Consider the following 26,800-nt stretch of genomic DNA (forward strand, 5'->3'; position numbering starts at 1 on the left):
ATACTCCTTTACTCGAGTGCCACCAGTAGCTCCGGTGACAGACATGTACCACATCAAAAGTTTCTATTTTCTTTGGCGCTTCGATAGGAGAAGAACCAATTATACTACTCATTATGGGATCCAAAATCTACAGCCAAACAAATTCATCAGCACAAGCTCTAAGATAATGTATTAACATGAGAGGTACTATGTTAGGAGGATGATGGTATTCCCAAGCCATTAGGGTTTAACTCCTAAATTTATCGGTGCTCACATTTTTCTCGATGTATTGTAGACCTTCCAGCGACGTGCGTTCAGTGGGAGGAGACACTCCCGACGACTACGAAAGCGTTTGTGGTGACTTTGTCAATCTTAAGATTATGTGCCGCCTCAGTTTTTGGGTTCTCGTAGGGATAGAATGTGCATGCGTTCATAGAAAGTGTATGTGTGTATGTATGAGCGTCTGCATCTTGTATTGCGTTTGAACAAAAAGTTAAAAGTAGTTATTAGCAACATGACATGTATACGAACCATTGTTATATTATGGGACGGATGGAATAGTTATTAATAACAAGACATGTATACGATTAGTGGGGCCCGTGAAGAAAAGCAAACTCCTTGCAAACTTGTCGATGTGCGAAGATTGCTGACCAACGAAAGTGATCACTTCTCTTTGATTCCTGTGGGGCAGTGGTAGTGAACTACCCCTGATAACTACAAAAAATTAAATCCCCAATACATTCATAATGGTGTTTCCTATCAAGTAGTAAGAATTGAAAGCATTTCTGAGCTTAGCATAAATATTAGGTACAAAAAAAACAGGTCCCACCGAGACTTGAACTCGGGTTACTGGATTCAGAGTCCAATGTCCTAACCACTAGACCATGGAACCTTTGATGAACTCTTTTCACAGGAAAAATCTATTATATGCGATATAGTCCCCACAGAATTCCACCCGCTTCAATATAGGTAATATCCAAGGGAGTATTCAATTCTGTACGCAAGCTCATCTGATCTCAGTGAACAATAAATAAACAACAAGAAAATTTTAAAATAACTGAATTTTTTGACATGGAAGATGCTCGAATCGTGATGTCTGGGTAAATTTTCATTGTGTTCAGACAATCTGAGAAGCTCTTGGCAAAAAAAAACCCTGATCCAAACAGTGCATAAACAGTAAACTATCTCACAAACCTTGATTTTGCTTTTCCAGAGCTACTTAGATATCCAAACACAATCAAATTTGGCATGGACATCACACACTCAAAAATCTTCCATGCCAAAAAGACATTTTTATTTTTATTTTTTTCTATTGTTTTCTTTTTTGCGGGGGTAAAAGGATTGTATTACTCAAGAGCACACGAATTCATCCCTACACAGACTAGGGACATTAGCAGGTCCAGAGCGCAGCCAGACCACAGTACGCTTCTCCGTTCGACCGAAGTTTGCTAACACATAACTAACATTATTTTGCTCTCTAGAGATGTGAGTAACACAACACTCCCTTGTACCCATAAGACTCTTTACTTCTGAGACCACCATCGCATGCTGGGAACGATCCGGTCCTTTTGCCTTGATCATCTGCACGGCCTGCATACTGTCACACTCCAGGATAATCGGCAACTCCGTCCACTGCAAAGCTAGGCCGAGTCCCTCCGTGCACCCGGCCAACTCAGCGTGCAATGGGTCCGGGCATGACCGAAGCGAACGGCATGCAGAGAAAATGATGGTGCCGCCGTGCCCGCGCAAGATCATGCCGGCATCGGCGCTTCCATCCTCCTGTGACAATGACCCATCCACGTTGAGCTTCGCCCAACCTTCCGGAGGCGGGCTCCACTTGCGCCGAGACTTCCAGCTAACGTCCACATGCGATATTGGCTGCTCCGCTCCCTCTAGTTGGATGACCATCTTTCCTTTGTCCCAGTCTCCGGCCCGGTATTGTTGGATCCCCAACAGTAAGGTGACGTAGCTTTGAAGGAACCGTCGGGACACCTCCATGGGCGGCACTGTCTTGTCATGTTGGATCTCGTTACGCACGTGCCAGCACCTCCACATAAGCATGAGGACTCTGAGGCGGTCACCCTCGTCACACTCCGCGATGAGATTCAGGAACCACTCCGGTCTTGTATTGCGGATTGATTTAACACCAGGTATCCGCCAAACTTGCGCCATGGATTGCCACAGATCAACAGCTCTTGGGCACCTGCAAAACACATGAAACGTGTTCTCGCGCTCGAGACCACAGAGAGGGCACACGTCAGTAAGCTCCATCTGGCGTGCAAATTTATTTGCCCAAGTTGCGAGAGCATTCGTAGCCACACGCCAACCAAAAACACGCACCTTTGGAGGAGCAGGGCACCTCCATAAAAATGCCCAGACGGCACGTCGCCCGTCCGGTGCCCTGCTCGCCGCGACTGAAGAGGGACGCAACTTGTCCTCGAGTGCCAGCCGGTACGCACTACGTACGGTGAAGATGCCGGTACGTTCAGCCCCCCATGCAACAAAGTCATCGCCTAGCCGTGGAGAGGCCTTTATCTTCATGATATGATGGATGTCAACAGGCAAAAAGTACTGCTGCAGTAAGTCTGACCACCATGCACCTGTTTCATCAAGTAATTCGCTGACCCTTCGCAGTCTACATCTACCTTGTTGCGATATTGGAGGGCGACCAGTGGGGTGAGGGATCCAAGGGTCCCTCCAAATGCGAACCGATCTGCCATTACCAATACACCAAATCAGGCCTTGTTTCAAAAGCTCCAACCCATGGACGATGGACTGCCAAGTTTGTGATGCATTTGTGGAGAAAATTGTGTCCTCTAGCCGTCCATTGGGATAGTAACGTGCTTTCAAGACTCTTGCGCAAAGGCTCTCAGGGTTGACCAGCAATCTCCAAGCTTGCCTTGCCAACAAGGCTTGGTTGAACATCCTAAAATCCTTCAAACCCATCCCACCAGCAGCTTTTGGCCACAGCAAGTGATCCCATGCCTTCCAGTGTGTCTTCCTCTTCCCTCTGTATGCGCCCCACCAGTAGCTCCGGATCATGCGTGCAAGGTCATCGCATGTGCTTCTTGGGAACTTGAAAATGCTCATAAGGAACGTCGGAAGGGCTTGTGCTACGGCCTTGATAAGGACCTCTCTTCCTGCCTGAGACATGAGCTCCCCCCATTGGATAATTCTCTTGGTAAGCTGGTGCTGAACGCTCTTCAATTTCCCTTTAGATAACCGGCCATTTGGAGTAGGAAAACCAAGGTACTTCTCTTCAAAGCTCGCATTGACAACCTCCAAAGTGTGCATCACCTCCTGTTTGTTCACCTCCGAACAGATGAGCTCGAGAGCCATTTTGTTGCATCCATATCCAAGTTTCTACTTTGTAGCCAAATCCTAATGGCAATCTAACATAAGCACCTGCTTTCTCGGGTTCACCAAGAATGAGGTTTACTAGGTCCAAGCCGAATTTGCACAATAGTACCCCACTTATAATATTTCATTGTAAACATTCTTTGTTGAAAGTGCATCTTCATTATACCTTAGTTTTTATTTTTGGTTTTGATGATTTATGACAATACCATCTGAGGGGATCAAAGACATCAATGAGTTCTTCTAGGGAGTAGGAATAATTTTCTTAATAAACCACAAAGGGACCACTATGGGCGACCCATTCGTCGCTCGATGTTTCCTATTATTTCTTTATCGGTTTTCTAGTGATTTTTTTCGGTTTTACACATTTTAGTTGGTTTGTTAGTTTCCTAGAAAAGCTGAAATACTTATTTGTTTTAAAAGCTAACGTTTTGTGAATATTTTCCTAAAAACAGTGAGCATTTTTTTTAAATGTGAATATATTTTTAAAGTTTTCTGAGCAGTTTTGGAAATTGTAAAAAAATATGTAAAAATGATTTTTTTACTTTTTAGATATTTTATTTTGTTAAAACATTTTGGGATTTTTTATAGGAATAATTTTAAAATTTTGGGAACAATTTTTTAAAAGAGAAGTGATAAAAAGGAACAAGAAATAAATAAGGGAAGCAATAAAACCGATAGAGAAAACAACAAAAAAAGAAACTAAAAATACGTCATAAACCTTCGAAAACCGGAAAAAAAACATACCATGAACCTTCCCGAAACTGGTAACCAAGTTATCCCCTAACCCATGTGTTTTGTAGGGGGGACACACTCACTTTATTGCTTGAATAAAAGGTTTACAGGAATTACATTAGGGTCACGCGGGTTCAAAAACCACACATGGTGACCTTGAGGTAGAGAAATAGTGTATTTTGTTAAGTTATGAGCTTCAACATTAGAACGACGTCCTTCATGAACAAATGAGCAGGAAACAAAATATAAAGCTCGATGGTTGATCTCTTGGAGGATTGTTGTGTTCATTCCTGAAGATCCCTTCACTAACCACGTTTTTTTATTTCACAGATTTTTTATTCAAATTAGAAACATTAAAATAATAAGAATTTTAAAAATGTATGAGGAATTTTAATTAATAGCCATGTACTTTAATATTAACAAAAATAAAAAGAAATTCCACTAAATTCTGGAAATGGTTATAAATTTTAAAGTATATTTGTAAATTTCAAAAAGAATCAAATTTTCTGAAAATGTTTATAAATTTTGAGAAAACTAATCATACTTTTGAAAATATAACGGAGAAAGGAAAAGCAAACACAATAAAAGAAAGAATGTACAAAATAAAAGGGAAAGGTATAAATAAACAAAAGGAAAATACAAAATAGAAAAAATGAAGACCCGGCGGTCCAACATGCATTGAGTTGATCCAATAGGTGTCGGGTGCGCTTTTGCTAATTATCCAATCTGCCTTTCTCATAAGGTTAGCAGCCAGGCCCGATAATATAACTCGACTGATCGGTTATGGGAAGCTTCTATTGCCCGGTTCGACCGATCTTAGAAGTTTGTGTGCGGGCTTGCAGGGAGAGAGGGGGTGCCCGTGTGTCGGCATGCGGGCACCCCCTCTTCCCCCGTGAGCCCATTTGGGTCGGCCAATGAGCGGCAGTGCGGCACCCCATATTTTCTTGTTTTGTTTCCTTGGTTTTTTCTTTCCATTTTTGTTTGTTCTTCTTTAAATAATTTGGGATTTCAAAATTTTCCAAAATTCAAAAATGCGAATTTTTAAAAACATAGTGGAGCCAAAAAATGTTCCTGAATTGGAGTAATGTTCAAGAATTTGAAAAATGCTCGTGATGTCAAAAAATGTTCGTGAATTTGGATATTAATGAACAAATTTTGAATTTGGTGAACAATTTTTCAACTTGATGAACAAATACTCAATTCAAAGAATATTTTATTAAATCTGATGAAAGTTTTTAAAAATGGATGAACATTTTTTGAATTTTATGAATATTTTCAAAATTTATGCGAAAAAATTTTGAATATGATAAAAAAATTCAATTAGATGAACATTTTTGTTTTTTTGAACTTGGTGAACAAATTCCCAATTCAAGAAAACTTTTTTGAAATCGGATGAACTTTGATGAATCCTTTCTTAAATTATGGTGAACAATTTTTCAATATGATGAACAATTTTTCAATTTCATGAACGTTTTTTAATTAGGTGAACATATTTTTAATTCTGTGAAAAAAATATGCTCACAGTTTTTTTAAAAAAATGTTGAGGAGAACGAGAAAAAAGAAAAAAGAAACAATAAAAAAGGAAATGACGAAGAAAATTAAAAGAAAAAAGAAAATAAACTAAAACAAAATGAAAAAGCAAAAAAAAAGGAAAAAACTGGAAAATAAAAACAGATTTGGGAAGGTTTTAGATCCTTCCCAAAATCGTGCGTGCTCTACCTGGGCCGGCCCACTTATACGCAGCGGGGCGTGGGGGGCGGCGGTTTCTGTTGGGGAACGTAGTAATTTCAAAAAAAATTCCTATGCACACGCAAGATCATGGTGATGCATAGCAACGAGAGGGGGAGAGTGTGATCTACGTACCCTTGTAGATCGACAACGGAAGCGTTTGGTTGATGTAGTCGTACGTCTCCACGGCCCGACCGATCAAGCACCGAAACTACGGCACCTCCGAGTTCTAGCACACGTTCAGCTCGATGACGATCCCCGGACTCCGATCCAGCAAAGTGTCGGGGAAGAGTTCCGTCAGCACGACGGCGTGGTGACGATCTTGATGTACTACCGTCGCAGGGCTTCGCCTAAGCACCGCTACAATATTATCGAGGACTATGGTGGAAGGGGGCACCGCACACGGCTAAGAATATGATCACGTGGATCAACTTGTGTGTCAAGGGGTGCCCCCTGCCCCCGTATATAAAGGATCAAGGGGAGGAGGCCAGCCGGCCTCTATGGCGCGCCAAGGAGGAGTCCTCCTCCTAGTAGGAGTCCTACTCCTACTAGGAGGGGGAAAGAAGTGGGGAGGGAGAAGGAAAGGGGGGCGCCGCCCCCCCCCCCTCTCCTAGTCCAATTCGGACCAGGGGGGAGGAGGCGCGCGGCCCACCTTTGGCTGCCCCTCTCTCTCTCTCCACTAAGGCCCATATGACCCATCACTTCTCCCGGGGGGGTTCCGGTAACCCTCCGGCTCTCCGGTTTTCTCCGAAATCACCTGGAACATTTCCGGTGTCCGAATATAGCCGTCCAATATATCAATCTTTATGTCTCGACCATTTCGAGACTCCTCGTCATGTCCGTGATCACATCCGGGACCTCGAACTAACTTCGGTACATCAAAACTCATAAACTCATAATATAACTATCATCGAAACCTTAAGCATGCGGACTCTACGGGTTCGAGAACAATGTAGACATGACCGAGACACGTCTCCGGTCAATAACCAATAGCGGAACCTGGATGCTCATATTGGCTCCTACATATTCTATGAAGATCTTTATCGGTCAGACCGCATAACAACATACGTTGTTCCCTTTGTCATCGGTGTGTTACTTGCCCGAGATTCGATCGTCGGTATCTCAATACCTAGTTCAATCTCGTTACCGGCAAGTCCCTTTACTCGTTCCGTAACACATCATCCCGCAACTAACTCATTAGTTTCAATGCTTGCAAGGCTTATAGTGATGTGCATTACCGAGTGGGCCCAGAGATACCTCTCTGACAATCGGAGTGACAAATCCTAATCTCGAAATACGCCAACCCAACATGTACCTTTGGAGACACCTGTAGAGTACCTTTATAATCACCCATTTACGTTGTGACGTTTGGTAGCACACAAAGTGTTCCTCCGGCAAACGGTAGTTGCATAATCTCATAGTCATAGGAACATGTATAAGTCATGAAGAAAGCAATAGCAACATACTAAACGATCGGGTGCTAAGCTAATGGAATGGGTCATGTCAATCAGATCATTCACCTAATGATGTGATCCCGTTAATCAAATAACAACTCTTTGTTCATGGTTAGGAAACATAACCATCTTTGATTAACGAGCTAGTCAAGTAGAGGCATACTAGTGACACTCTGTTTGTCTATGTATTCACACATGTATTATGTTTCCAGTTAATACAATTCTAGCATGAATAATAAACATTTATCATGATATAAAGAAATAAATAATAACTTTATTATTGCCTCTAGGGCATATTTCCTTCAGTTTCTTCGTGGAGAACTACCGTGGAATAGGAATTGTGCACTCGCTGCCCCCAATGTGTCGCACAGATGTTATCAAAATCACTAAAGTGGCGCATTGCATGTGAGTCCCTTCTCACAACCTCGGAGTTTTTTCTTTTTCGTAGATCCGTTTATTTAAAATATTCTATCTCTTATACCATGCGTCTAAATCGTGAACCATTTTCACCTTTGGATTTCTCACGTCGAGACCTTCGAAACTAGATCCGATGTCAATTGGTTTCGATGAATTTTTTCGCGAAAAGGCCCAAAAGAAAAAAAGCAAGCCGGAAGCATGATTTTTACCCACTGTTTTTTTCATTCCCGAGACATAATTGTGCCTCTTATGGAAACAAATCGGTGCCACTCGAGGAAAAAACATGTTTTTCCCTTTCCGTGAGGCACAGATATGCCTCTTGTAGAAGTAAAACTGTGCTTTCACAAGGGGTAAATCTGTACCTCTCAGGGAAGAAAAGAAACGCGTTTTCCCTTTCCGAGATGCACAGTTGTGTTTTCCGCGAAAGCAAATCCATGCCTCTTGCAGAAGAAGAAAAACATAATGTTTTGTGAGAGGTGTGCCTCTCGCGGAAGAAAGAATATATTTTTTTACTTCCTGAGAGGCACACCTGTGCAGTTGTGGTCACATGAAGAGGCAACAACAAGACCATCTCTCCCCCGTTGATAACCCTAGGCCCTCGGAGAGATGGTGCAAACTGAACGTCGATGGTGCCTTCTTGGAAGCGGACATGACATGAGTTGTTGGTATGATTCTTCGTAACTCCAAGGGAGAGGCGATCTTTGGATCTCGCCATTACTTACATCATGTGTGAGCGTGATGGAGGCAGAAGTCGTTGCTTGTCGCGAAGGGGTCTCACTTACACTTGAGTGGAGCACACTACCTTTCATCTTGGAGACGAACTGCACCACTGATGTGAGCATGCTTACGGGCATAGAAGTTGATAGATCACCAATTGCAGTAATTCTGGAGGAAGCAAAACATCTGCTGAGCTTGGGACGGCAATCAGAAATAACACATGTTAGGAGAGGCTTGCACTGTGTTATCCATGCACTTGCGCAACTAAGGAAGGAGCCTTGGACAGCGGTATGGGTGCGCCATGCCTCTAAGGAAATCTTAACCTTATGTAAGCTAGATTGTAATGCTTCTCGTTGATGAATGAAGTTTTACTTTCACAATAAAAAAGCACAATTGTGCCTCTCGTGAAAACAATTTTGTGCCTTCTTGAGAAGTAAATATGTGCCTATCGTGAAGTGAGAGAAAAAATCACATTTCTACCAAAAAATATTGTAATTGTTTAGGTCCAAAACTTGCGGGAAACCGGGCAAAACCCGAAGAAATGGGAAAAGTATCTAAAACCTGAAAACACGTGCAGAAAAATAAAATAAAAAATTCCGAGGAAGCGCTCAGGACGCGACGACATGCGCTCTCGCCCCCCCCCCCCCCCCCCCCCCCCCCCCCCCCCCCAAATGGCTCTTGAGGAGCTCCCGCAAGGCGTACCACTTAATTAGCTGCTCTCAATTCCTCTACAACATTGTTATTAATAAAGTACGACGAGATTTCTCAAAAACAAACTTCGACGAGGGTCGACCCAGTCGGTAGTTGCCGCGTGGTTTTTTTCCTTTTGTTTTCTTTACCGGTTTTTAATTATTTTTCCTTGGTTTTCTTCTATTTTTTTACTTGTTTTTCTGAATTTACCTAGGTTTTCTTTGTCACTTTCTTTGATTTTTTATTTTAAAAATTGCACATGTCTACTTTTTTCATACACATTGTACATCATGAAGAATATTTTTAGATTTATTTACAAAATAAATGATTAATATTTTTTCAAATATTTTTTTATGTCTACTACTTCTCATACATATTATGCATTTTTAATACATCTACCACATTTTTACATGTATTTCATATTTTTCAAATACATCACTAATATTTTTTTGAAATAAAATTTTCAAATACATGTAAAATATTTTGTAAAAACATGTTGAGTTATTCTTTGGAACGACATTTTTTTTGAAACGATGCTAACATATTTTACATTCTTTAATCATATTTTTATAGAAAAATACAAATTTGTTTTTGCAATGCATAAACATTATTAAAGGTGTAGTGAACATTTTTGAGTACAAATATTTTTTGTAATAGTTGAGCAAACATTCTTTTTACACGGCATGAACATTTTTTTAGTGTGTGTGATAGTACTTCAAAAAATTACTAAACTGTTTTTTTTGTATTTTTCAAGGTATAAGTAAATAAAAATAGATAAAGAAATAACGTGTGTGTCATCAGCATGAGGAAAATGTATGGTTAATGAGTCAGACTACTATTGGCTCCCTGCGGGCGAGCTGAGCTATTGTGCCGCATAAAGCGAGACATAGCTGCACCCCTGTCCGGCTATCCGCCCGACCCACGCGCATAATAATACTGTCCATTTACCATGTGGATGGTTGGCTTTTTTTAAGTAGATGTTGAGCGTTACTCCCTCCATTTCGAATTATTTTTACACACGTATAGATGTATCTAAATGTATTTTAGTTTTACATAAATTCATTTTAGGGACGAGTAATTTGGGACGGAGGAAGTAGCTTCCAGATTCACGGCATGACCATGAAATCACTAATTGAGGATTACCCATTTCAAAGATCACTCTCCCATTCTTAGATTGCGGCAAGTGGCGTGCTGCATGTGCGTCACTTGTCGCAACCAGAGAATTTTTTTCGTAAATTCATTTATTCAAAATGTTTTATCTTTTAAACCATGCGCTCAAATCTTGAACTGATTTTATCATTGAATTTTTCATGTTGAGATCTTCAACACTACATCCCATGTTGATAGGTTTTGACAAACCTTTTTCACAAAAAAATGTACGAAAAAACTGAGCCGGGAGCACTTATTTTTTTCCTTTGCGGAAACTGTTTCCGAAAGGCACGGCCATGCCTCTCGCGAAAGCAAATTCGTGCCTTTCACAAAAGCAAAATCATGCCTCTCACAAAAATCATGTTTTTTTTTCATTTCTGAAAGGCATGGTCGTGCCTCCCGCGGAAGTAAAACCGTGCGTCTCACAGAAGAAAAATAAAAGAGAAAGCGTGTTTTTTTTTGTTTCCGAGAGGCACGGCCATGCCTCTCACGAAAATAAAACCATACCTCTCGCGAAAGAAAGAAAAAGAACATGTTTTTTTTCATTTCCGATAAACAAAGTCTCTCGCGGAAGAAAAACAATACCTCTTACGAAAAAAATCACATTTTTAACATGAATTCTTTTTCCATCATAAAGTTAAGGAAGACCCATGAAAAACCAAGAAGTCAAAAATCCAAAAAAAACAAGTAAAAAGGCAAAAATACGTGGGGAAAAAAAGCAAAATCCGAAAGAAACACCTAGAGCCAGACACATGGTGGCGGCTGGGACGCTGTCAGCCCACCTTATGTGATTGTTGGGAAGGCTTCCGTGCTCAACTAGTTGCTCTTGGTCCACGTTGGTTGGAGTAGATTTGTGTGTGGGTGTGTGTGTTTGGTTGGAGTAGAGTGTACTCGCGTCGAGCGCACAGCACATCTACCAGGCCGTCCAGCCCATGTCCGTGTATCCTCAGAAAATGCAGATAAGGCCAACTCCACCACACGACCCTAAATTATCCGGTCCCGTTCGTCTAAGGTAAAACGGACAAACAAGACGTCCCAACACGCGACTCCATTCTAAAAAAACGTCCATTTCTGGTCCGCATTGCCTCATCCTGGGCGCAAACTTGGTCTGCCTTTGGGTGGAAAACGGACACAAGCGAACAATTTCACGTCGTCCTCGTCCAGGACGTGTCCTCTGCATGTGACCCCTTGGCCCGCCTGTCATCCTCTCTCTTTTTTATCTCCCATGGCCCACCATACCCACCCACCATCCTCTCTCTCCACCTTTTCTCCTCTCTTTTGCTCCTCTCTGCCGGTGCACGCAACCTCCGCCTACTACATGCACCGCCGCGGCACGCAGTAGCTCCTCGGCGCAACCGGCGGCGTGGCGAGCACGGTCGAGCAAGCGTGGCGTGTGGGAGCGCGGCACGGCGAGCTGGCGAGGCCATGGGCAGGCGAGCAGGCAAGGCCACGGGCAGGCGAGCGTGGATAGGGCGAGAAGAGCAGACGGGCGCACAGGGCGGGGCGGGAGGCGCGGCGCGCATGACGATGCTGGGCGCGCGGCGCGACGAGCTGGCCGGGCGGGGCGGCGCGCGGGGCGGGGGCCTGGCGCGGCGAGCTGGCCGGGCAGGGCGTCCATCGCAGCATCGTTGTCGTCTCGCCAATCTTATGCTTCCACGACTATCGCTACCGCTTTGTGATAAAGTAAAGCATTACATCGCGATTGCATTGCATACAATAAAGCGACAACCATATGGCTCCTGCCAGTTGCCGATAACTCGGTTACAAAACATGATCATCTCATACAATAAAATTTAGCATCATGCCTTGACCATATCACATCACAACATGCCCTGCAAAAACAAGTTAGACGTCCTCTACTTTGTTGTTGCAAGTTTTACGTGGCTGCTACGGGCTTAAGCAAGAACCAATCTCACCTACGCATCAAAACCACAACGATAGTTTCTCAAATAGACTCCGTTTTAACCTTCGCAAGGACCGGGCGTAGCCACACTTGGTTCAACTAAAGTTGGAGAGACAGTCGCCCGCAAGCCACCTATGTGCAAAGCACGTCGGGGGAACCGGTCTCGCGTAAGCGTACGCGTAATGTTGGTCCGGGTCGTCTCGTCCAACAATGCCGCCGAACCAAAGTATGACATGCTGGTAGGCAGTATGACTTATATCGCCCACAACTCACTTGTGTTCTACTCGTGCATATAACATCAACATAAATAACCTAGGCTCGGATGGCGGGGCGGCGTGCGGTGCTGGGCGGGGCGCGCGACGCGCGGGCCTGCGAGCGGCGAGCTGGCCGAACGTGGCGGGGCTGGGCGCGCGGCGCGCGGGCGTGAGCGGGGCGAGCTGCCCGGGCGGGGCGGGGTGTGCGCGCGGCAAATGCCCAGGCGGCGGCGAGCGCCGAGGAGTTGGTCGCGACGCGGGCGAGGGCACGACGGTGGGCGGTGAGGCGGGCGCGCGGAGCGTGGAGCGGAGGCGCGGGCGAGCTCGGCAGCGGCGGCGGCACCAACAGCTGCGCCGGCGGAGCAAGAGCGCGGGCGTGGCATGGCGGCCGAGGCGGACGTTTTAGGGTTGGTTTGCGTGTCGGGCGCCTCCAACTAAACCCGGACATACATGTCCGTTTTGTGACCTATTGCCACCCCCCAAACGGACAGAATCCGAATAAAGCGGACGTCCGTTTGGGGTCGTGTGAGTGGAGTTGGCCTAAACATCCCGGCCCAGCCGACCCGGCCTTTCGCACCCGCTCTCAAACGAACCCGCCGTCCGGCGTCGCGCCGTCGTGGCCCCCAAAATTACTTGTGCTGGAAGCGTCGGCGCCGCGACGCGGCAGAAAGGGCAGCTCGCGACGCCGACCACGGAGGCCCAGCCCGGGGCGTCCTTTCTCCCCTCCTCCCCTTGCTTCTTCCTCTCCCCGGTTCAAAAGCCGGCACCCTCGCCGACAGATGCAGAGCGCACGGACGCGTGCCAGGCGTGCGCGGGGCCACGCCGCACCGCGCTCTCGCCGGCCAAGGGGCTCGGGCGCCGAGCCGGTCCGCGGCATCGCATGCCTTCTCTGACAAAAGGGCCGGGAAGATGGCCACACCGCCCTCCCTCCCATTCGGAAACCAGGTGTGCGGCGCCCAACCCCGTTCGTTGTCACAGCAGCAGTACTACTGCTAGTCGCGTCCCTTTTTCTTTCTTTTTGCGGGGACGCCAGATTGGCATTCAGCTCAGCTACAGTGTGTCCAGATCTGGAAGCAATTCAAAAGAAACCCACTAGTGGTACTGCCACGGAATCCTCCAGCTCCAACCGCTCCCGATCTTGGGCAAACAACACCAGCGGTACATCCTCGTGCTTTTTAGGTGGACGCAGGGCGTTTACATGCTGTCGGAAAAGCGAGCACGTCGAGCGGCGGCTAAATTTCATGTTTTGATCTTTTTCTGAAACCTATTCGAGATTTGATCCTAGTTTGAAAAAAATTTAAGATCTACTACTGCCAAGGACCATGACGGTAGGGTACCTCCTAAATATTAAACACAGTGCATGCTCATGCCTACCGCCAAGCACCTTGATGGTAGGGTTGTGCAGGCTACCGCCAGCCCGGCTGGCGGTAGCGAAGTTTCCTACCGCCAAAGTCCCTGGCGGTAGACTGTTTAGACCCTATCACCATGGATTCTGGCGGTAGCAAAAGGGTTGGATCTTAAAGATAATTCAAACTAGGTTCAAATCTCGAATAGGTTTTAAAAAAAAGGTCAAAACACAAAAATTTGCCTCGAGCGGCCTCAACAAAGATCGCCCGCAGCTGCAAGGAACCCAACCCAACGGAGCACGGCGAAATAATGGAGATCCTGGCAATGATGGGGCCATGTCCACCATTGGCACGGGAGGCAGCTCACCCAACTCTCCATGCGCCCCATGTGTGTCCTCCTCTTCTACGTCTGCCCGCACCCAGCACCGGCAGCACGCCATTTCAACGCCGCCCCGTTAGGTGGCGCCGCTGAGCTCAATGCACACACACATGCATGCAACCAAACCAACCCCACAGCCGACCGTGGTTTGTTCTACAGCAACACAGGCAAACAATTTCAGACGACTCAGGGAACCACTTCCCATACGCTGAATCGCCGAGCAGTTGAACCAACCCAAATTCCATTACAACATCATATATCATGTCCATCACCCATGGTGCCAAAAAGGAGCGGCGGCGTCCGCCGGTCAGCAATCTAACCCTTGCATCACCCCAGACCAACGCCACCGGAGCCAACAGTTCAACGACCACCATACACACGTTACATTACAAAAGCTAACTACCACTGCGCCAACACAGCCAGCCATAGACAAGTCTTGCCCAAGAAAACTTACCTACAAGCGACGAATTATTACCCATCCAAGATGAACCCAAAAAATCGTTAGCCGTGGCGTCGCGGTTGGAGCAGCAGCAGCGCGCGCCCGAGGCATCGGCAGCAAACAAAATGTATAGCTGTTGGGAAGGAAAGGCCTAGGAGCAGCATGCATGGCTACCTTTACAAAGCTGTTGCTATTGTGTATTGTATGGAATGGAGGAGGAGACTGGGGGGAGGTCTGCTGTATCATCATCTGGTATACTAAAATTTCGCGGGGGAGGATATCTACACAGCATCTCACGAGCTCGACAGGGTCGCGGCGGGCAGCGCCGGCGTCGAGGCCTTCTTCGTCGCGTTGTTGGGGGCCTCGCCCCAGTGCCACAGCATGCTCTCCCAGAAGCAGAACTTCTCGAAGCAAATCTTGAGCCTCTTGTCAGTGATGTTCCGCTTCCAGTGCCCGTCCGTGAAGTTGGCCTTCTCCGCCTGCCTCCGCTCCCACTCCAGCCCCGCCTTCAGCCTCGACCTCAGGAGGCAGTAGCTCTGCAGCTTCTTGGGCATCTTGTCATGCACCTTCCACCACCGCGTGTGCGCGATGTCGCTGGCAAACTCCCGCAGTATCGGAACGTTCCAGTTGCAGTCGTAGTCCCGGAAGCATAGCCATGGCTTGCGGCCCAGGTAGTGGAGGACGTAGAGGATCGGCGGGTTGGCGCCGAACAGCTGGGTCTTCTTCGCCTTCACCTCCTCTTCGTCGCCCTCCCAGAAATGCTTCAGGAAGTTCATGTGCTTTGGAATCCGATGCCACCATGTGAATATCTCGTTCAAGTATCCCTGATCGCCACCATTGTAAGATGTGATCTCGTTGATGTGATTCATTAACAGCTGGAATGTGCAGTTTGAAGGCTCGATAACCATGACACCAGAGTTGAAGAGTGTTGCATTGTTGCCAGTTGCACTGATTTCCGGCATTGTAAACAGGAAATCAATGTTCCTCAGGATGAGCAGATCAGCATCTATGAATATGATCTTGTCATAATCCGTCAGCTGCCACAACCGGAATTTGCTGTAGTTCCACTCATTGTAAGCATCACGCTCAGCCTTTGGGTTCCGTATCCTCTCGATTATTCTCACCTTCCAACCCGCAGATTCAAGGCCCTTCCGGTGATGGTCACTTATGGTGTCATCAACAAGAATAACAAAGTCCCTTGTTGATCCTGCTTGACGAATGCTTTGAGCTGCTGCAATTGCGCCACAGACATACTCGCTTGCTGAATGCAGTATGGTAGCATATGCTTCTCTGCGTCGGTCTACCGAGTAAAGTCTTGCTGTAAGAGAGAGGATTGGTGTCACTCATCAAAAAATTCCAAGCAATACAGGGACAACACTAAAAAGGCATAAAAGCAAATTTTCAATCATGACAATATTCGAACCAAAGATGGTGATGTTCCCTATATGATAAAGCAGAGAGACTGCTATATATTTCAACTGCCACAGATGGATAGCTCTTCCAGGCATTGTGGATATTCAAATTAGCAAATCAACAGATGAGTAGATGACAAACATTTGCAAAAGGTAATGAGGAATAATTAGCATATTTCTATGCAGAGACATTGAAAACAGCAGAGATAGTAATCAACTTACATTTTGCTTTGAGTGGAACAGCAAGCTCACAAGATCCAATCGGAAGTCTAAGCTTCTCCTTTAATGCCTTCGAGTCAGGCTTGTATAGCCAAGCATTGCCTTCATGTTTCTTAAGATTCTTGCAAGAGAAGAGATTCGGAAGAGGGAAGCACTCCGTCACAAACATCACATGTACCCCCCGGTTGCCTCTTGCGGCAGTCACGGCCAATTTTGCTGCTGACAACTGCAGATGCAACCGCGCAACATCTCTGGACCACCCGCCAACTCGGGTACAGGGAAGCTTCACAGCAATAACATCAAAGTGTGTCCCTCTTGGGAAATTAGGCTCTGGAAGCGATGGACAAGATGGTATCTCTGTTTCTTCCTCCTCATCAATCCATTCAGGGTACAGTGTCTGCCAGGTGATGCTTTCATTAGCATGCTCCAACCTTATGATCGAAAACTCACTTTCTGGGAGCAATTGTGTCCAAGACCCGAACTCAGTGCTGTTAAAATTCAAGAGTCCGACCTTGAGCTTCTGCTCACCACCATTCAGACTTTCGATAGTTTTATACACATCATCCCACTGAACGGGCATAGTAGATACATATCGCGGATCAGGGATAGTCTTATCCCATATCCATCCAACATTAACAAACCTGCAAAGCACATGAACACGATGAGCTTCAGGGCAATATGCAGCTTACCATATACAGATACCAACCTAGCCTAGTGTAAAGTAATGTTCTACGTGTAGTACTAGCTGTTACAACAAGATACTCTTCATACATATATACTTACCGAGAATTGGACTGCAACTGATGCTCGTACACAGACGGAGTGTATAGAAGTGTCAGAAATGCAGCAGACATGATAGCGAAGAGCAAAAGTTGCAAGGATCGGAACTTGCAGCCGGAGCTTTTCTCTAGAACAAATACATCAAACTTTTCAACCTCTTTGAAACTTTTACTTTTCTGGGTCCTTCTTTTAGCTGTGTCATCACTGCAACAGAGGAGATAGTCAAGAGACAGCAAGTCAGTAACGGAACAGCGAAGTACTAATTCTGGCCAAGATAAAGTCGGAACTCAGAAGCTATCTCTACAATAAAAAGTCTTACTATATTGGTATAAACATTTTTTTGGTACTGATACCACGAGAGCAGTAGAGTTCTGCTCCTAGCTTTCATTTTGTTATGCAGGAAGATGAATTTTTCCGTTTTACTTTTGTCAATATCACACTTGGTAGATGCTAGACACTCAATAGGCACTGGGAGCTTTGGCTAGGCAGATGAAACCAAAAACTCTGCCTAAGATTTATAGAGGATATATAGGAGAATTTCTGAAGAAGTGTTATTTCCCAATATAACAGATTATATTAAAATATTTGTTAGTCCAAAATCAAAACGATATATAGGAGAATTTCTGAAGAAGTGTTATTTCCCAATATAACAGATTATATTAAAATATTTGTTAGTCCAAAATCAAAACTCTGAAATAGGCACTTCTGAAGAAGCAGGTATGATTTCCCAAAGTAACTAGCTTATATTAATATATTTTTTATCTGAAGTACAAGGAAGGAAGTGATCCAACTTGGTTCCGAAGGTCCCTATCAGAACAACCACTTGTACCAAAATAACAACAAAATAAGCCTACAAGCAAGCCACGCCCTGGTGCTTTCCTTTCCTCACCCCATTGCTTTGCTTACAACCACAAAGATAGCTTTCATGGTGCTTTCCTAGGTGATGGTGTTTGGTTTTTCTTGGAGGCTGCACTATATATGCTTATGCTCAGAAGGTTCAGAAGACCAGCCCCCATGAGCGGCTAACATGCATTGCAACACTAAAACTAAAGTACCCCCGCACCACTTTTAACAGGAGAAACTGCAGCATCCAATATTGGGAAGTGATCACACACTAAAGTGATTTGGCTATCGAGGAGAAAAAAGGCTAAGGGGAACAAAAGCCCGCACGTTTCTCCGCACCGAGGATTAAAAAAGATGAAGCAAATGAAAACCAGCGCACTCATCTATTCCTCCGGGCCTCTGCTTTATTAGCCGCATCTTTTAGAAAAGGAGAGCACCACTAATCACAGAGATTCCCGGTACCTAACCTAATCCCTCCATGTTTCTTGGTCTCAACGCTCCGATTAGCAGTTTTAATACCGGCAAACACGCGAAGAAAAGCCGCACGAAGATGAGCAGTCCCAGGTGTAGAGATATAGAAACTTTGCAGTAGCGTCAATGCCGTTAACATCACAAAGACTGATGACAGGAGACCAAGGTTGCCGGATTCACTCCGTTCGCCGCGCACCGAAGAGTCAAACACAACCCCAAAAACCTGGCATTTTCTAGAGGAAATGATCCCCAATTGTCACCCTCAGGCCACCGGCATGAAGAGAGTGTACCGGAGCTGACCAACTCAACGTGCCCACTGCGGAGTGCACATGGAGCCAATGCGTCAGTAGGAGAGATTTAATAGGTTTCGGTGACAAGGAGCGGTCTCCGGGGCCAAATCCGCAGTGAGGAACACATGAGCACCGACAACTGGCCCCACCATAATAACAGAAAGTCTGGAGCTGGGTTACCGAAACCATTAGCATCTCCTAAATATGGGATCAAAACCACCGCCAGAAATGCAGGGCAGATCCCTGGCCGGTAATAAGAACAAAATCAGGTTAAAAAGAGGGCGCAAGAACCAACAGATTCATGGCAGTTCCGGCATCTTAGCAACGGAAAAGAGGGCGCATTCTCGCTGCATCTCTAACGGGAAGTGGTACTGGTGGTAGCATATGTGGGTGGATGGATGGATGCCATAAAGGCGCTGCAACCACCAACGGCACCACCTACAAGATCAGGGAAGTTATGGAGGAGGAAGGCACCATGGACGGACGGACGGACGGACGGCAGCGGAGAGGAAAGAACGGCATCTTGTGCAGGGTACCATGGCGGTACGGGATTACTACGCCGTGGTAATCGCCACAGAAACGGCTTGGTTAGCACATGGCGGCACATGGCAGGGCGCATCTGCAGGCCAGATTAGCACGCAAGCGGCATCTCCTCGAGTATCACCAGCTAAAAAAGGTACGGGCGTACAGAAAAGTGGGTATTTTTCTCTTCGGATCGAGCCGAGGGGTGGGTTCTGCTCTGGGGAGGGAGATCTTACGCTGCTCCGGCCGGCCGGTACCGCGCCTCCAGGGAGCCCATGGGGGTTCGCTTTCACTCTGTCTGGATGAAGCCTCCTCTGGTCTGAGCTGAGCTTTGCAGCCTGCCTGCCTGCCTCTCCGGCCTCAGGCCGACCGCGCAGTCGCTGCCCCGGTTGCGCTGCTTCTCATCTGAAAACAGAACACGGGAGGATTCGTGTGAGCTTGAAGTTCAGCAAGCCAAATAATGCTACGCAGAAAGGGGATAAGCAGATGAACAGACGAGCATGTGGGGATGAACAGTAGCGCAGGGGAGAAAATAAGAACAGAAAAAGATGAAAATATCGGAGAGCAATGCGAAATAAAGCGGCAAGCCAAATCTGACAGCCCCAACCAACCCAGAGCGCCATGGCTCAAAGCATCTGAGAAAGAAAAGAAAAAGAAAAAAAGCAAGGAGAAAAGGGCAAATCTGCTCGGGGGGGGGGAGCGAGCAAGAACCAGCGACCAAATCGGGCAAATGAGGCGACCCAGCGGAAGAGCCAAGAACAGATCAGGCGGCGCCCGGCCGAAAGAGAAAACGCATCCGGCCAAAAGGCCGAGCAAGCCAAGAACAGCACAAGCATGGGGGAAGAAGGGCACGCCGGCGCGACGACCTACCCGTAGCGCAGCTGCGGAGGAGGCGGCGGCGGCAATGGGGGCAAGAACAGCAGGAACAAGAGGACGGACGGACGCAGTCGGTGGTGGTGGCTGTGCGCTTGTGTGGCTCCGGCTGCCCCTCTCTCTGCAAAAGCTCTCAGAGGGGGGAAGCAGGAGGAGAGAGTTTTATAGAGAGGGAGAGAAGGGGGGAGCCGTGCAGGCAGGAAGCTTAGCGCACAAAAGGGGGGAAGCAGGAGCGGGTTAAGCAAAGCGGACTGGAAACGGGCAGTGGGTTCACCCCGGGGAAAAAATGTAATCTTTGCCGGCCGGCTGGCCGCTCCTCGGGTCCCCGGCGTGCACGGCAAGGCCCAAATCTCGCAGGGGGAGGGGAGGGGAGGGACCAGGGGCGATTTGGGGAGGGGAGGGGCGGTCGCCGTCGGTGAGAATTGTTACCCTAAAAAGAGGGAGATAATGACGGGGTCCGGGGGAAACCAGGAAGGAAGGGGTTAGATTGGGCTGGAGGATACCCGGATCACAACCAAGTTGGCGGTTATGAGCTGCCAGAAATAACACCAGGTTTCGTTTTATCTGTACCCTAGGGCTTTTCCAGCGGGTTGAGGTCAGATGTTGAGTAGTAGTAGTATCTAAAACAACATGCCAAACAAAATGGGACCTATAATTGGACCCTAATCAATGAATGACACACGCCTTATCATGACCTATTCATAACTTATCATAATCATTGGACAAGTTTTGAGGATACGACACCGCGATAAAAAACCCGTAGAAGGTGTATCGGTGCACAAATTTAATGCATAATAAGATGCACCGTATGACACAATGCACAGAGAATGTCCCCGTAAGGCACTAATAAGTGCCACGCGGAAACTTCGAATGCGAATTGCCGTGCTAAAATCGAGTCATGTTCTTGCGTGTATTTTTTTACATGTGTTTAGATTGTGCGGTGTGGTTATCTTTTTGTCGAATCTTAAAGGAATTCCAATAAGCATGCACCCTTTGAATATATGTTGGGGTCTAGGAGAAACTGGAAGGGGTTAAAATTGGCCTGCAAAGTGATCGGGTTATCAGAAAGGCGGCGGTGTTTTTTCTTTCTTTCGAACAGAAGGTGTTGATTTAAGAGATTCCAAAAATAACAACAAATCTTGTATAGTAGCTTGAAGTAAGTGAGAGAGTGTATACTTTACTTAGGGTACTTCGATGGAGACGTGGTCAGTTGTATCTAAAACATGCCAAACGAAATATCAACCTACAATTGGACGCCATGTTAATGAGCAAGAGAAGCCTTATCCTAATGTAGACAGGACTTACCATATTCACAAGGCCCTAGATAGGTTTTGAACATAACCGGTAAGATATAAACTCGAAGAGAGCGTGTATCTAGACAGATTATCTTTTTAGTAAATATTAGACATAATTCTGACGCATAACATGCACCATAAGATACAGTGCACCAAAAACGTCCTTGTGAGCTACTCCCTCTGTACCAGAATATAAGATGTTTTTGCAGATTAAATTGGACTACAAAAACATCGTATTTTTTCGTACGACTGTTCCTGGGGTCCCCGGTGAAAGATCGTGGATGTCGCCTAGAGGGGGAGGGTGAATAGGCGTTTTAAAATAATTACGGTTTTGGTTTGAACAAATGCGGAATAAACCTAACGGTTAATTTGCCAAGCACAAAGCCTAAAACAACTAGGCTCACCTATGTGCACCAACAACTTATGCTAAGAAAGATAAGCAACTATGTGATAGCAAGGTATATGACAAGAAACAATATGGCTATCACAAAGTAAAGTGCATAAGTAAAGGGCTCGGGTAAGAGATAACCGAGGCACGAGGAGACGACGATGTATCCCGAAGTTCACACCCTTGCGGATGCTAATCTCCGTTTGGTGCGGTGTGGAGGCACAATGCTCTCCAAGAAGCCACTAGGGCCACCGTAATCTCCTCACGCTCTCGCACAATGCAAGATGCCGTGATTCCACTAAGGGACCCTTGAGGGCGGTCACCGAACCCGTACAAATGGCAACCCTTGGGGGCGGTCACCGAACCCGTACACTCTGGCAACCCTTGGGGGCGGTCACCGGTACCCGTCAAATTGTTCGGGGCGATCTCCACAACCTAATTGGAGACCTCGACGCTTGCCCGGAGCTTTGCACCACAATGATTGAGCTCCGAACACCAACAACCGTCTAGGGAGCCCAAGCACCCAAGAGGAACAAGCTCAAGGGTACCAAGCACCCAAGAGTAATAAGCTTCTCAACTTGTAACTTCCACGTATCACGTGGAGAACTCAAACCGATGCACCAAATGCAATGGCAAGGGCACACGGAGTGCCCAAGTCCTTCTCTCTCAAATCCCACCGAAGCAACTAATGCTAGGGAGGAAAATGAGAGGAAGAACAAGAAAGAGAACACCAAGAACTCCAAGATCTAGATCCAAGGGGTTCCCCTCACATAGAGGAGAAAGTGATTGGTGGAAATGTGGATCTAGATCTCCTCTCTCTTTTCCCTCAAAAACTAGCAAGAATCCATGGAGGGATTGAGAGTTTAGCAAGCTCGAAGAAGGTCAACAATGGGGGAAGAACACGAGCTCAAAGGATAAGGTTCAAAGGGGAAGAAGACCCCCCTTTATAGGAGGGGGAAAATCCAACCGTTATCCCCCACTCAGCCCCGCAGAGAGCGGTACTACCGTGGAGGCAAGGCGGTACTACCGCTCATAAGCGGTACTACCGCTCCCCTTCAGCGGTACTGTCGCGCCAGAAGAAAAGGGGCTGGGGCTGGGACCCAGAGCGATACTACCGTGGAGGCAGGGCGGTACTACCGCTAATAAGCGGTACTACCGCCACTACTACCGCAGCAAGTGCCGCAAAACCCGACACGAGAAAAAGCGCACTCGAGTCGAGGCGGTAGGAGCACGGAGCCGCAACGGTACTACTGTTGAGACCATCAAGCGGTACTACCGCTCCGAGGAGCGGTACTACCGCTGTGGCCCGCGGTACTACCGCTGCGGAGCGGTACTGCCGCTTGTGACTCCTCAGCGGTACTACCGTTGGGTACCACGGTACTACCGCTGGGACCCTGACAAAAACCACACTCAAGAAAATCAGAACTGCCATAACTTCTGCATATGAGCTCCGAATTGAGCAAACTCAAGTTGTTGAAAACAAGACGACGAGTAGCATCAAAACAGCGACTGGTTATAGTAAGAAGAGGCAGGGGAGGAATGCCAACAAATAGAGGAGTGAAACCTCCAACCGAGAAGAACCGGCAAAACCTCCAACATCGAAAACATCATAGAAGAAGCATGCGAACTCCGTTTTCGATGAACTCAAGCTTGTCATCAAGATGACCATAAGCTCTAAGACTCACAAAGAGAACCAAACAAGAACCAAGAAAGATGATGCAAGGATGCAATGGTTTGAGCTCTCTACGAACGATACGATCAAGCTACTCATCGAGAGCCCCCCTTGATAGTACGGCAATCGATCCTATAACCCGGTCTCCCAACTATCATCATGAGACCGGTAAAATAGAAAACCTATCAAGGGCAAACCTTTGCCTTGCACATGGTCCACTTGAGCTAGATGATGACGATCTTGACTTCCTCAAGTTGGACCACCTTTCTTGATTGTGTTGGCACGATGAAGACTAGATGATTGCTCCCCCATAGACCACTATGGGTGAGCCACTCTTCGGCACATCTTCACAAGTCCATTGTCACCACAATGGCCGGCAAGCTTCAAGCACTTGATCTCTTCGCGATGATCCACTTGAACTTGCACACGGCAATCTTGATGACGATCACCACTTGATGTCATCCTCTCCATGGGTTGAGAGATATCTTCCTCTTGACACAAGCCCATGAACATGTACCTAACCCCACGTAGAACTCTCACATAGACCATGGGTTAGTACACAAAGCACAATGGACAATGCTTACCAAACCATGGGATCACTTGATCCCTCTCGGTACATCTTCTATGCTTTGTGAGTTGATCAACTTGATACACTCTTGACTTAGTCTTTATCAACCTTGAATCTTTCCAACTCTCTTCGTTTGGATGATGTCTTGAAGGTAAACATGAATGATCACACAATCTTCTTCTTCAAGACATGCTTGCAATAAGCTCAACTCTCAAATGACCAATCTTTGGATAATTCCTTGAATAGCACCTTGGTCGACACAAACTTTTCTTGAAACCAACACATGTACTCCAAGAAAAGCCTATGGACAAAACCTTCAAATATAACTCAAGGCAACCATTAGTCCATAGAGATTGTCATCGATTTCCAAAACCAAACATGGGGGCACCGCATGTTCTTTCACCCGGCGTGCACGACAAGTGCCAAATCTTGCAGGGTGAGGGACCAACGGCGATTTGGGGAGGGGCAGTCGCCGGTGAGAACTCTTAGGCGTCCTAATAAGAGGGAGATAATGGGGTCTGGGAGAAACTAGAAATGTGTTAAATTGGCCTCAGAAAACCCAGATCACAACCAAGTTCGCGGTTATGAGTTGCCAAAAATAACAACAGGTTTTGTTTTAAGTATACCTTAGGGCATTTTTAGTGCAATGAGGTCAAATATATCTAAAACGAACATGCCAAACAAAATACAACCCATAATTGGACCCTAATTAATGAATAACAGATGAATCGTGATAATTTATACATAACTTATCATAATCACGAGGCCTCGGATAAGTTTTGAACAGTAAGATACAAACTAGTTGGGGGTTTATCTAGATGCAAATTTAATGCATAATGAGATGCGCCAAGAATGTCCCCATATAAGGTACTAATAAGTTATGCCAAACAAAACACCGACCCACAATTGTACACCTCGTTAATGAACAAGAGAAGCCTTATCATAATGTATACATGACTTACCATAATCACAAGAGCTTTGAACATACACCGGTAAGATATAAACTTGAAGAGAGCGTGTATCTAGATCGATTATCTTTTTAGTAAATATCTATACATATTTTTTATGCAAAAGATGCACCATAAGATACAATGCACCAAGAATGTCCAAATAAGGTACTAATAAGTTGACGCGGGAACTCCGAAGGCATATTCTTCCACTAAAATGTGGTCATGTTTTTGCACATATTTTTACAAGTGTTTAGATTGGGTGGCGTGATTATTAGTTTTATCGACGTTGGGTGGACTCATAAGGAATTCCAATAAACTTGCGTCCATTGAATATACGTTGGGGTATGAGAGAAACTGAAAACGGGTTTAAATTGGCCCAAAGAATTTTCAAATTAATTAGATGGCTGTGGTGTTTTTTCTCTTTCTTTCAAAGAGAACGGTGATGATTCAAGAGATGCCAAAAATAACAGCAAATCTAGTATAGTAGTTTAAAAGTATATACCTTACTTAGGGCACTTTGATGAAGACATGATCGGTTGTGTTAAAAACATGCCAAACAAAGTACCGACCTACAATTGTACACCTCGTTAATGAACAAGAGAAGCCTTTATCATAATGTATACATGACTTACCATAATTACAAGACACTAGATAAGTTTTCAACATACACTGGTAAGATATAAACTTGAAGAGAGCGTGTATCTAGACATATTATCTTTTCAGTAAATATCTAGACATAATTTTGATGCATAAGATGCACCTTGTGATGGTAATAAGACCTATGTTTGGACCCTAATTAATGAATAACAGATGCCTTATCATAATATATGCATGACTTGTCATAATTACAAGGCCCCGGCTAAGTTTCGAAGATACGACGGTAAGATACAAACCCATAGAGGGTGTATCTAGACACAAATTTAATGCATAATAAGATGCACCATATGATGCAATGCACCAAGAATGTCCCTATAAGGTACTAATAAGTTGACGCCGGAACTCTGTATGCATATTGTTGCACTAAAATGCGGTCATGTTTTTCCACATGTTTTTTTTACAGTTGCTTAGATTGGATGCCATGTTTTTTTATCAAGGTTGGGTGGAGTAGTAAGGAATTCCAATAAACATGCGTCCATTGAATATAGTTTGGGGTCTAGGAGGAGCTCCAAAGGGATAAAATTGGTGTAGAGAGTTATTGGATTATTAGAGCGACTGTGGTGTTTTGCTTTCTTTCGAAGAGAACGGCGGTGATTTAAGAGATGCCAAAAACAACAGCAAATATAGTATAGTAGCTTTTAGTATAGACCTTACATAGGGCCCTTTGATGGAGGCAAGGTCGGTTGTATCTAAAACATGCCAAATGAGATACCGACCTACAATTGGATGCCTTGTTAATGAATATCTATGAGACAATGTATACATGTCTTACTATAATCACAAGGCTCTAGATAAGTTTGAACATACACGAGTAAGATACAAACTTGAAGAGAGTGTATCTAGACACAATTTAAAGGCTTAATATGCACCATAAGATACAAGCACCGAGCATGTCCTTATGAGGTAACAGTTGATTGTGGGAACTTCGGATGGAACTTTTCGAAAAAGAGATTGACTATGAGAACTTTTTTTTGCGAGAGAAAATTTCAATCTATTCATCAATCATGGCGGTACAGAGAACATGAGAGGTAATAAAAATTACAACTAGGTCTATGGACCACCTAGCGACGACTACAAGCACTGGAGCGAGCCGAATGCGCGCCGCCGTCATCGTCCCTCCATCACCGGAGTCGGGCAAACCTTGTTGTAGTAGACAGTCGGAGATTGACTATGAGAACTTGAAATGCATAAATGACACATTAAAATGTAGCCATGTTTTTTGTATTTTTGTTCACAAGTATTTTATGTTAGGTAGGGTGATTTCTCTTCATGATATTGGGTGGAGACATGAGTAGTTCAAATAAATTATGCAT

The 26,800-nt window shown here is 45.6% G+C and overlaps 1 protein-coding gene and 1 non-coding gene across 2 annotated transcripts; both read right to left on the reverse strand.

The window, feature by feature from the left end:
• Nucleotides 1-799: 799 nt before the first annotated feature.
• TRNAQ-CUG lies at nucleotides 800-871 on the reverse strand. Its single transcript has one exon. It is a non-coding gene; the product is annotated as a tRNA-Gln (tRNA).
• Nucleotides 872-14,332: 13,461 nt separating this feature from the next.
• On the reverse strand, nucleotides 14,333-20,197 carry LOC125545615 (UDP-glucuronate:xylan alpha-glucuronosyltransferase 1-like). Its single transcript, XM_048709627.1, has 5 exons — nucleotides 19,955-20,197; nucleotides 19,321-19,489; nucleotides 16,962-17,162; nucleotides 16,182-16,819; nucleotides 14,333-15,865 (listed from the first exon to the last, which is right to left on the reverse strand). Exons 2-5 carry the CDS (start codon nucleotides 19,359-19,361, stop codon nucleotides 14,841-14,843), a joined length of 1,905 nt encoding a protein of 634 aa, XP_048565584.1. The 5' UTR covers nucleotides 19,362-19,489; nucleotides 19,955-20,197; the 3' UTR covers nucleotides 14,333-14,840.
• Between the last annotated feature and the right edge of the window lie 6,603 nt (nucleotides 20,198-26,800).

Source organism: Triticum urartu, chromosome 3 (genome assembly GCF_003073215.2).
Source record: "Triticum urartu cultivar G1812 chromosome 3, Tu2.1, whole genome shotgun sequence".
Classification (NCBI taxonomy): domain Eukaryota; kingdom Viridiplantae; phylum Streptophyta; class Magnoliopsida; order Poales; family Poaceae; genus Triticum; species Triticum urartu.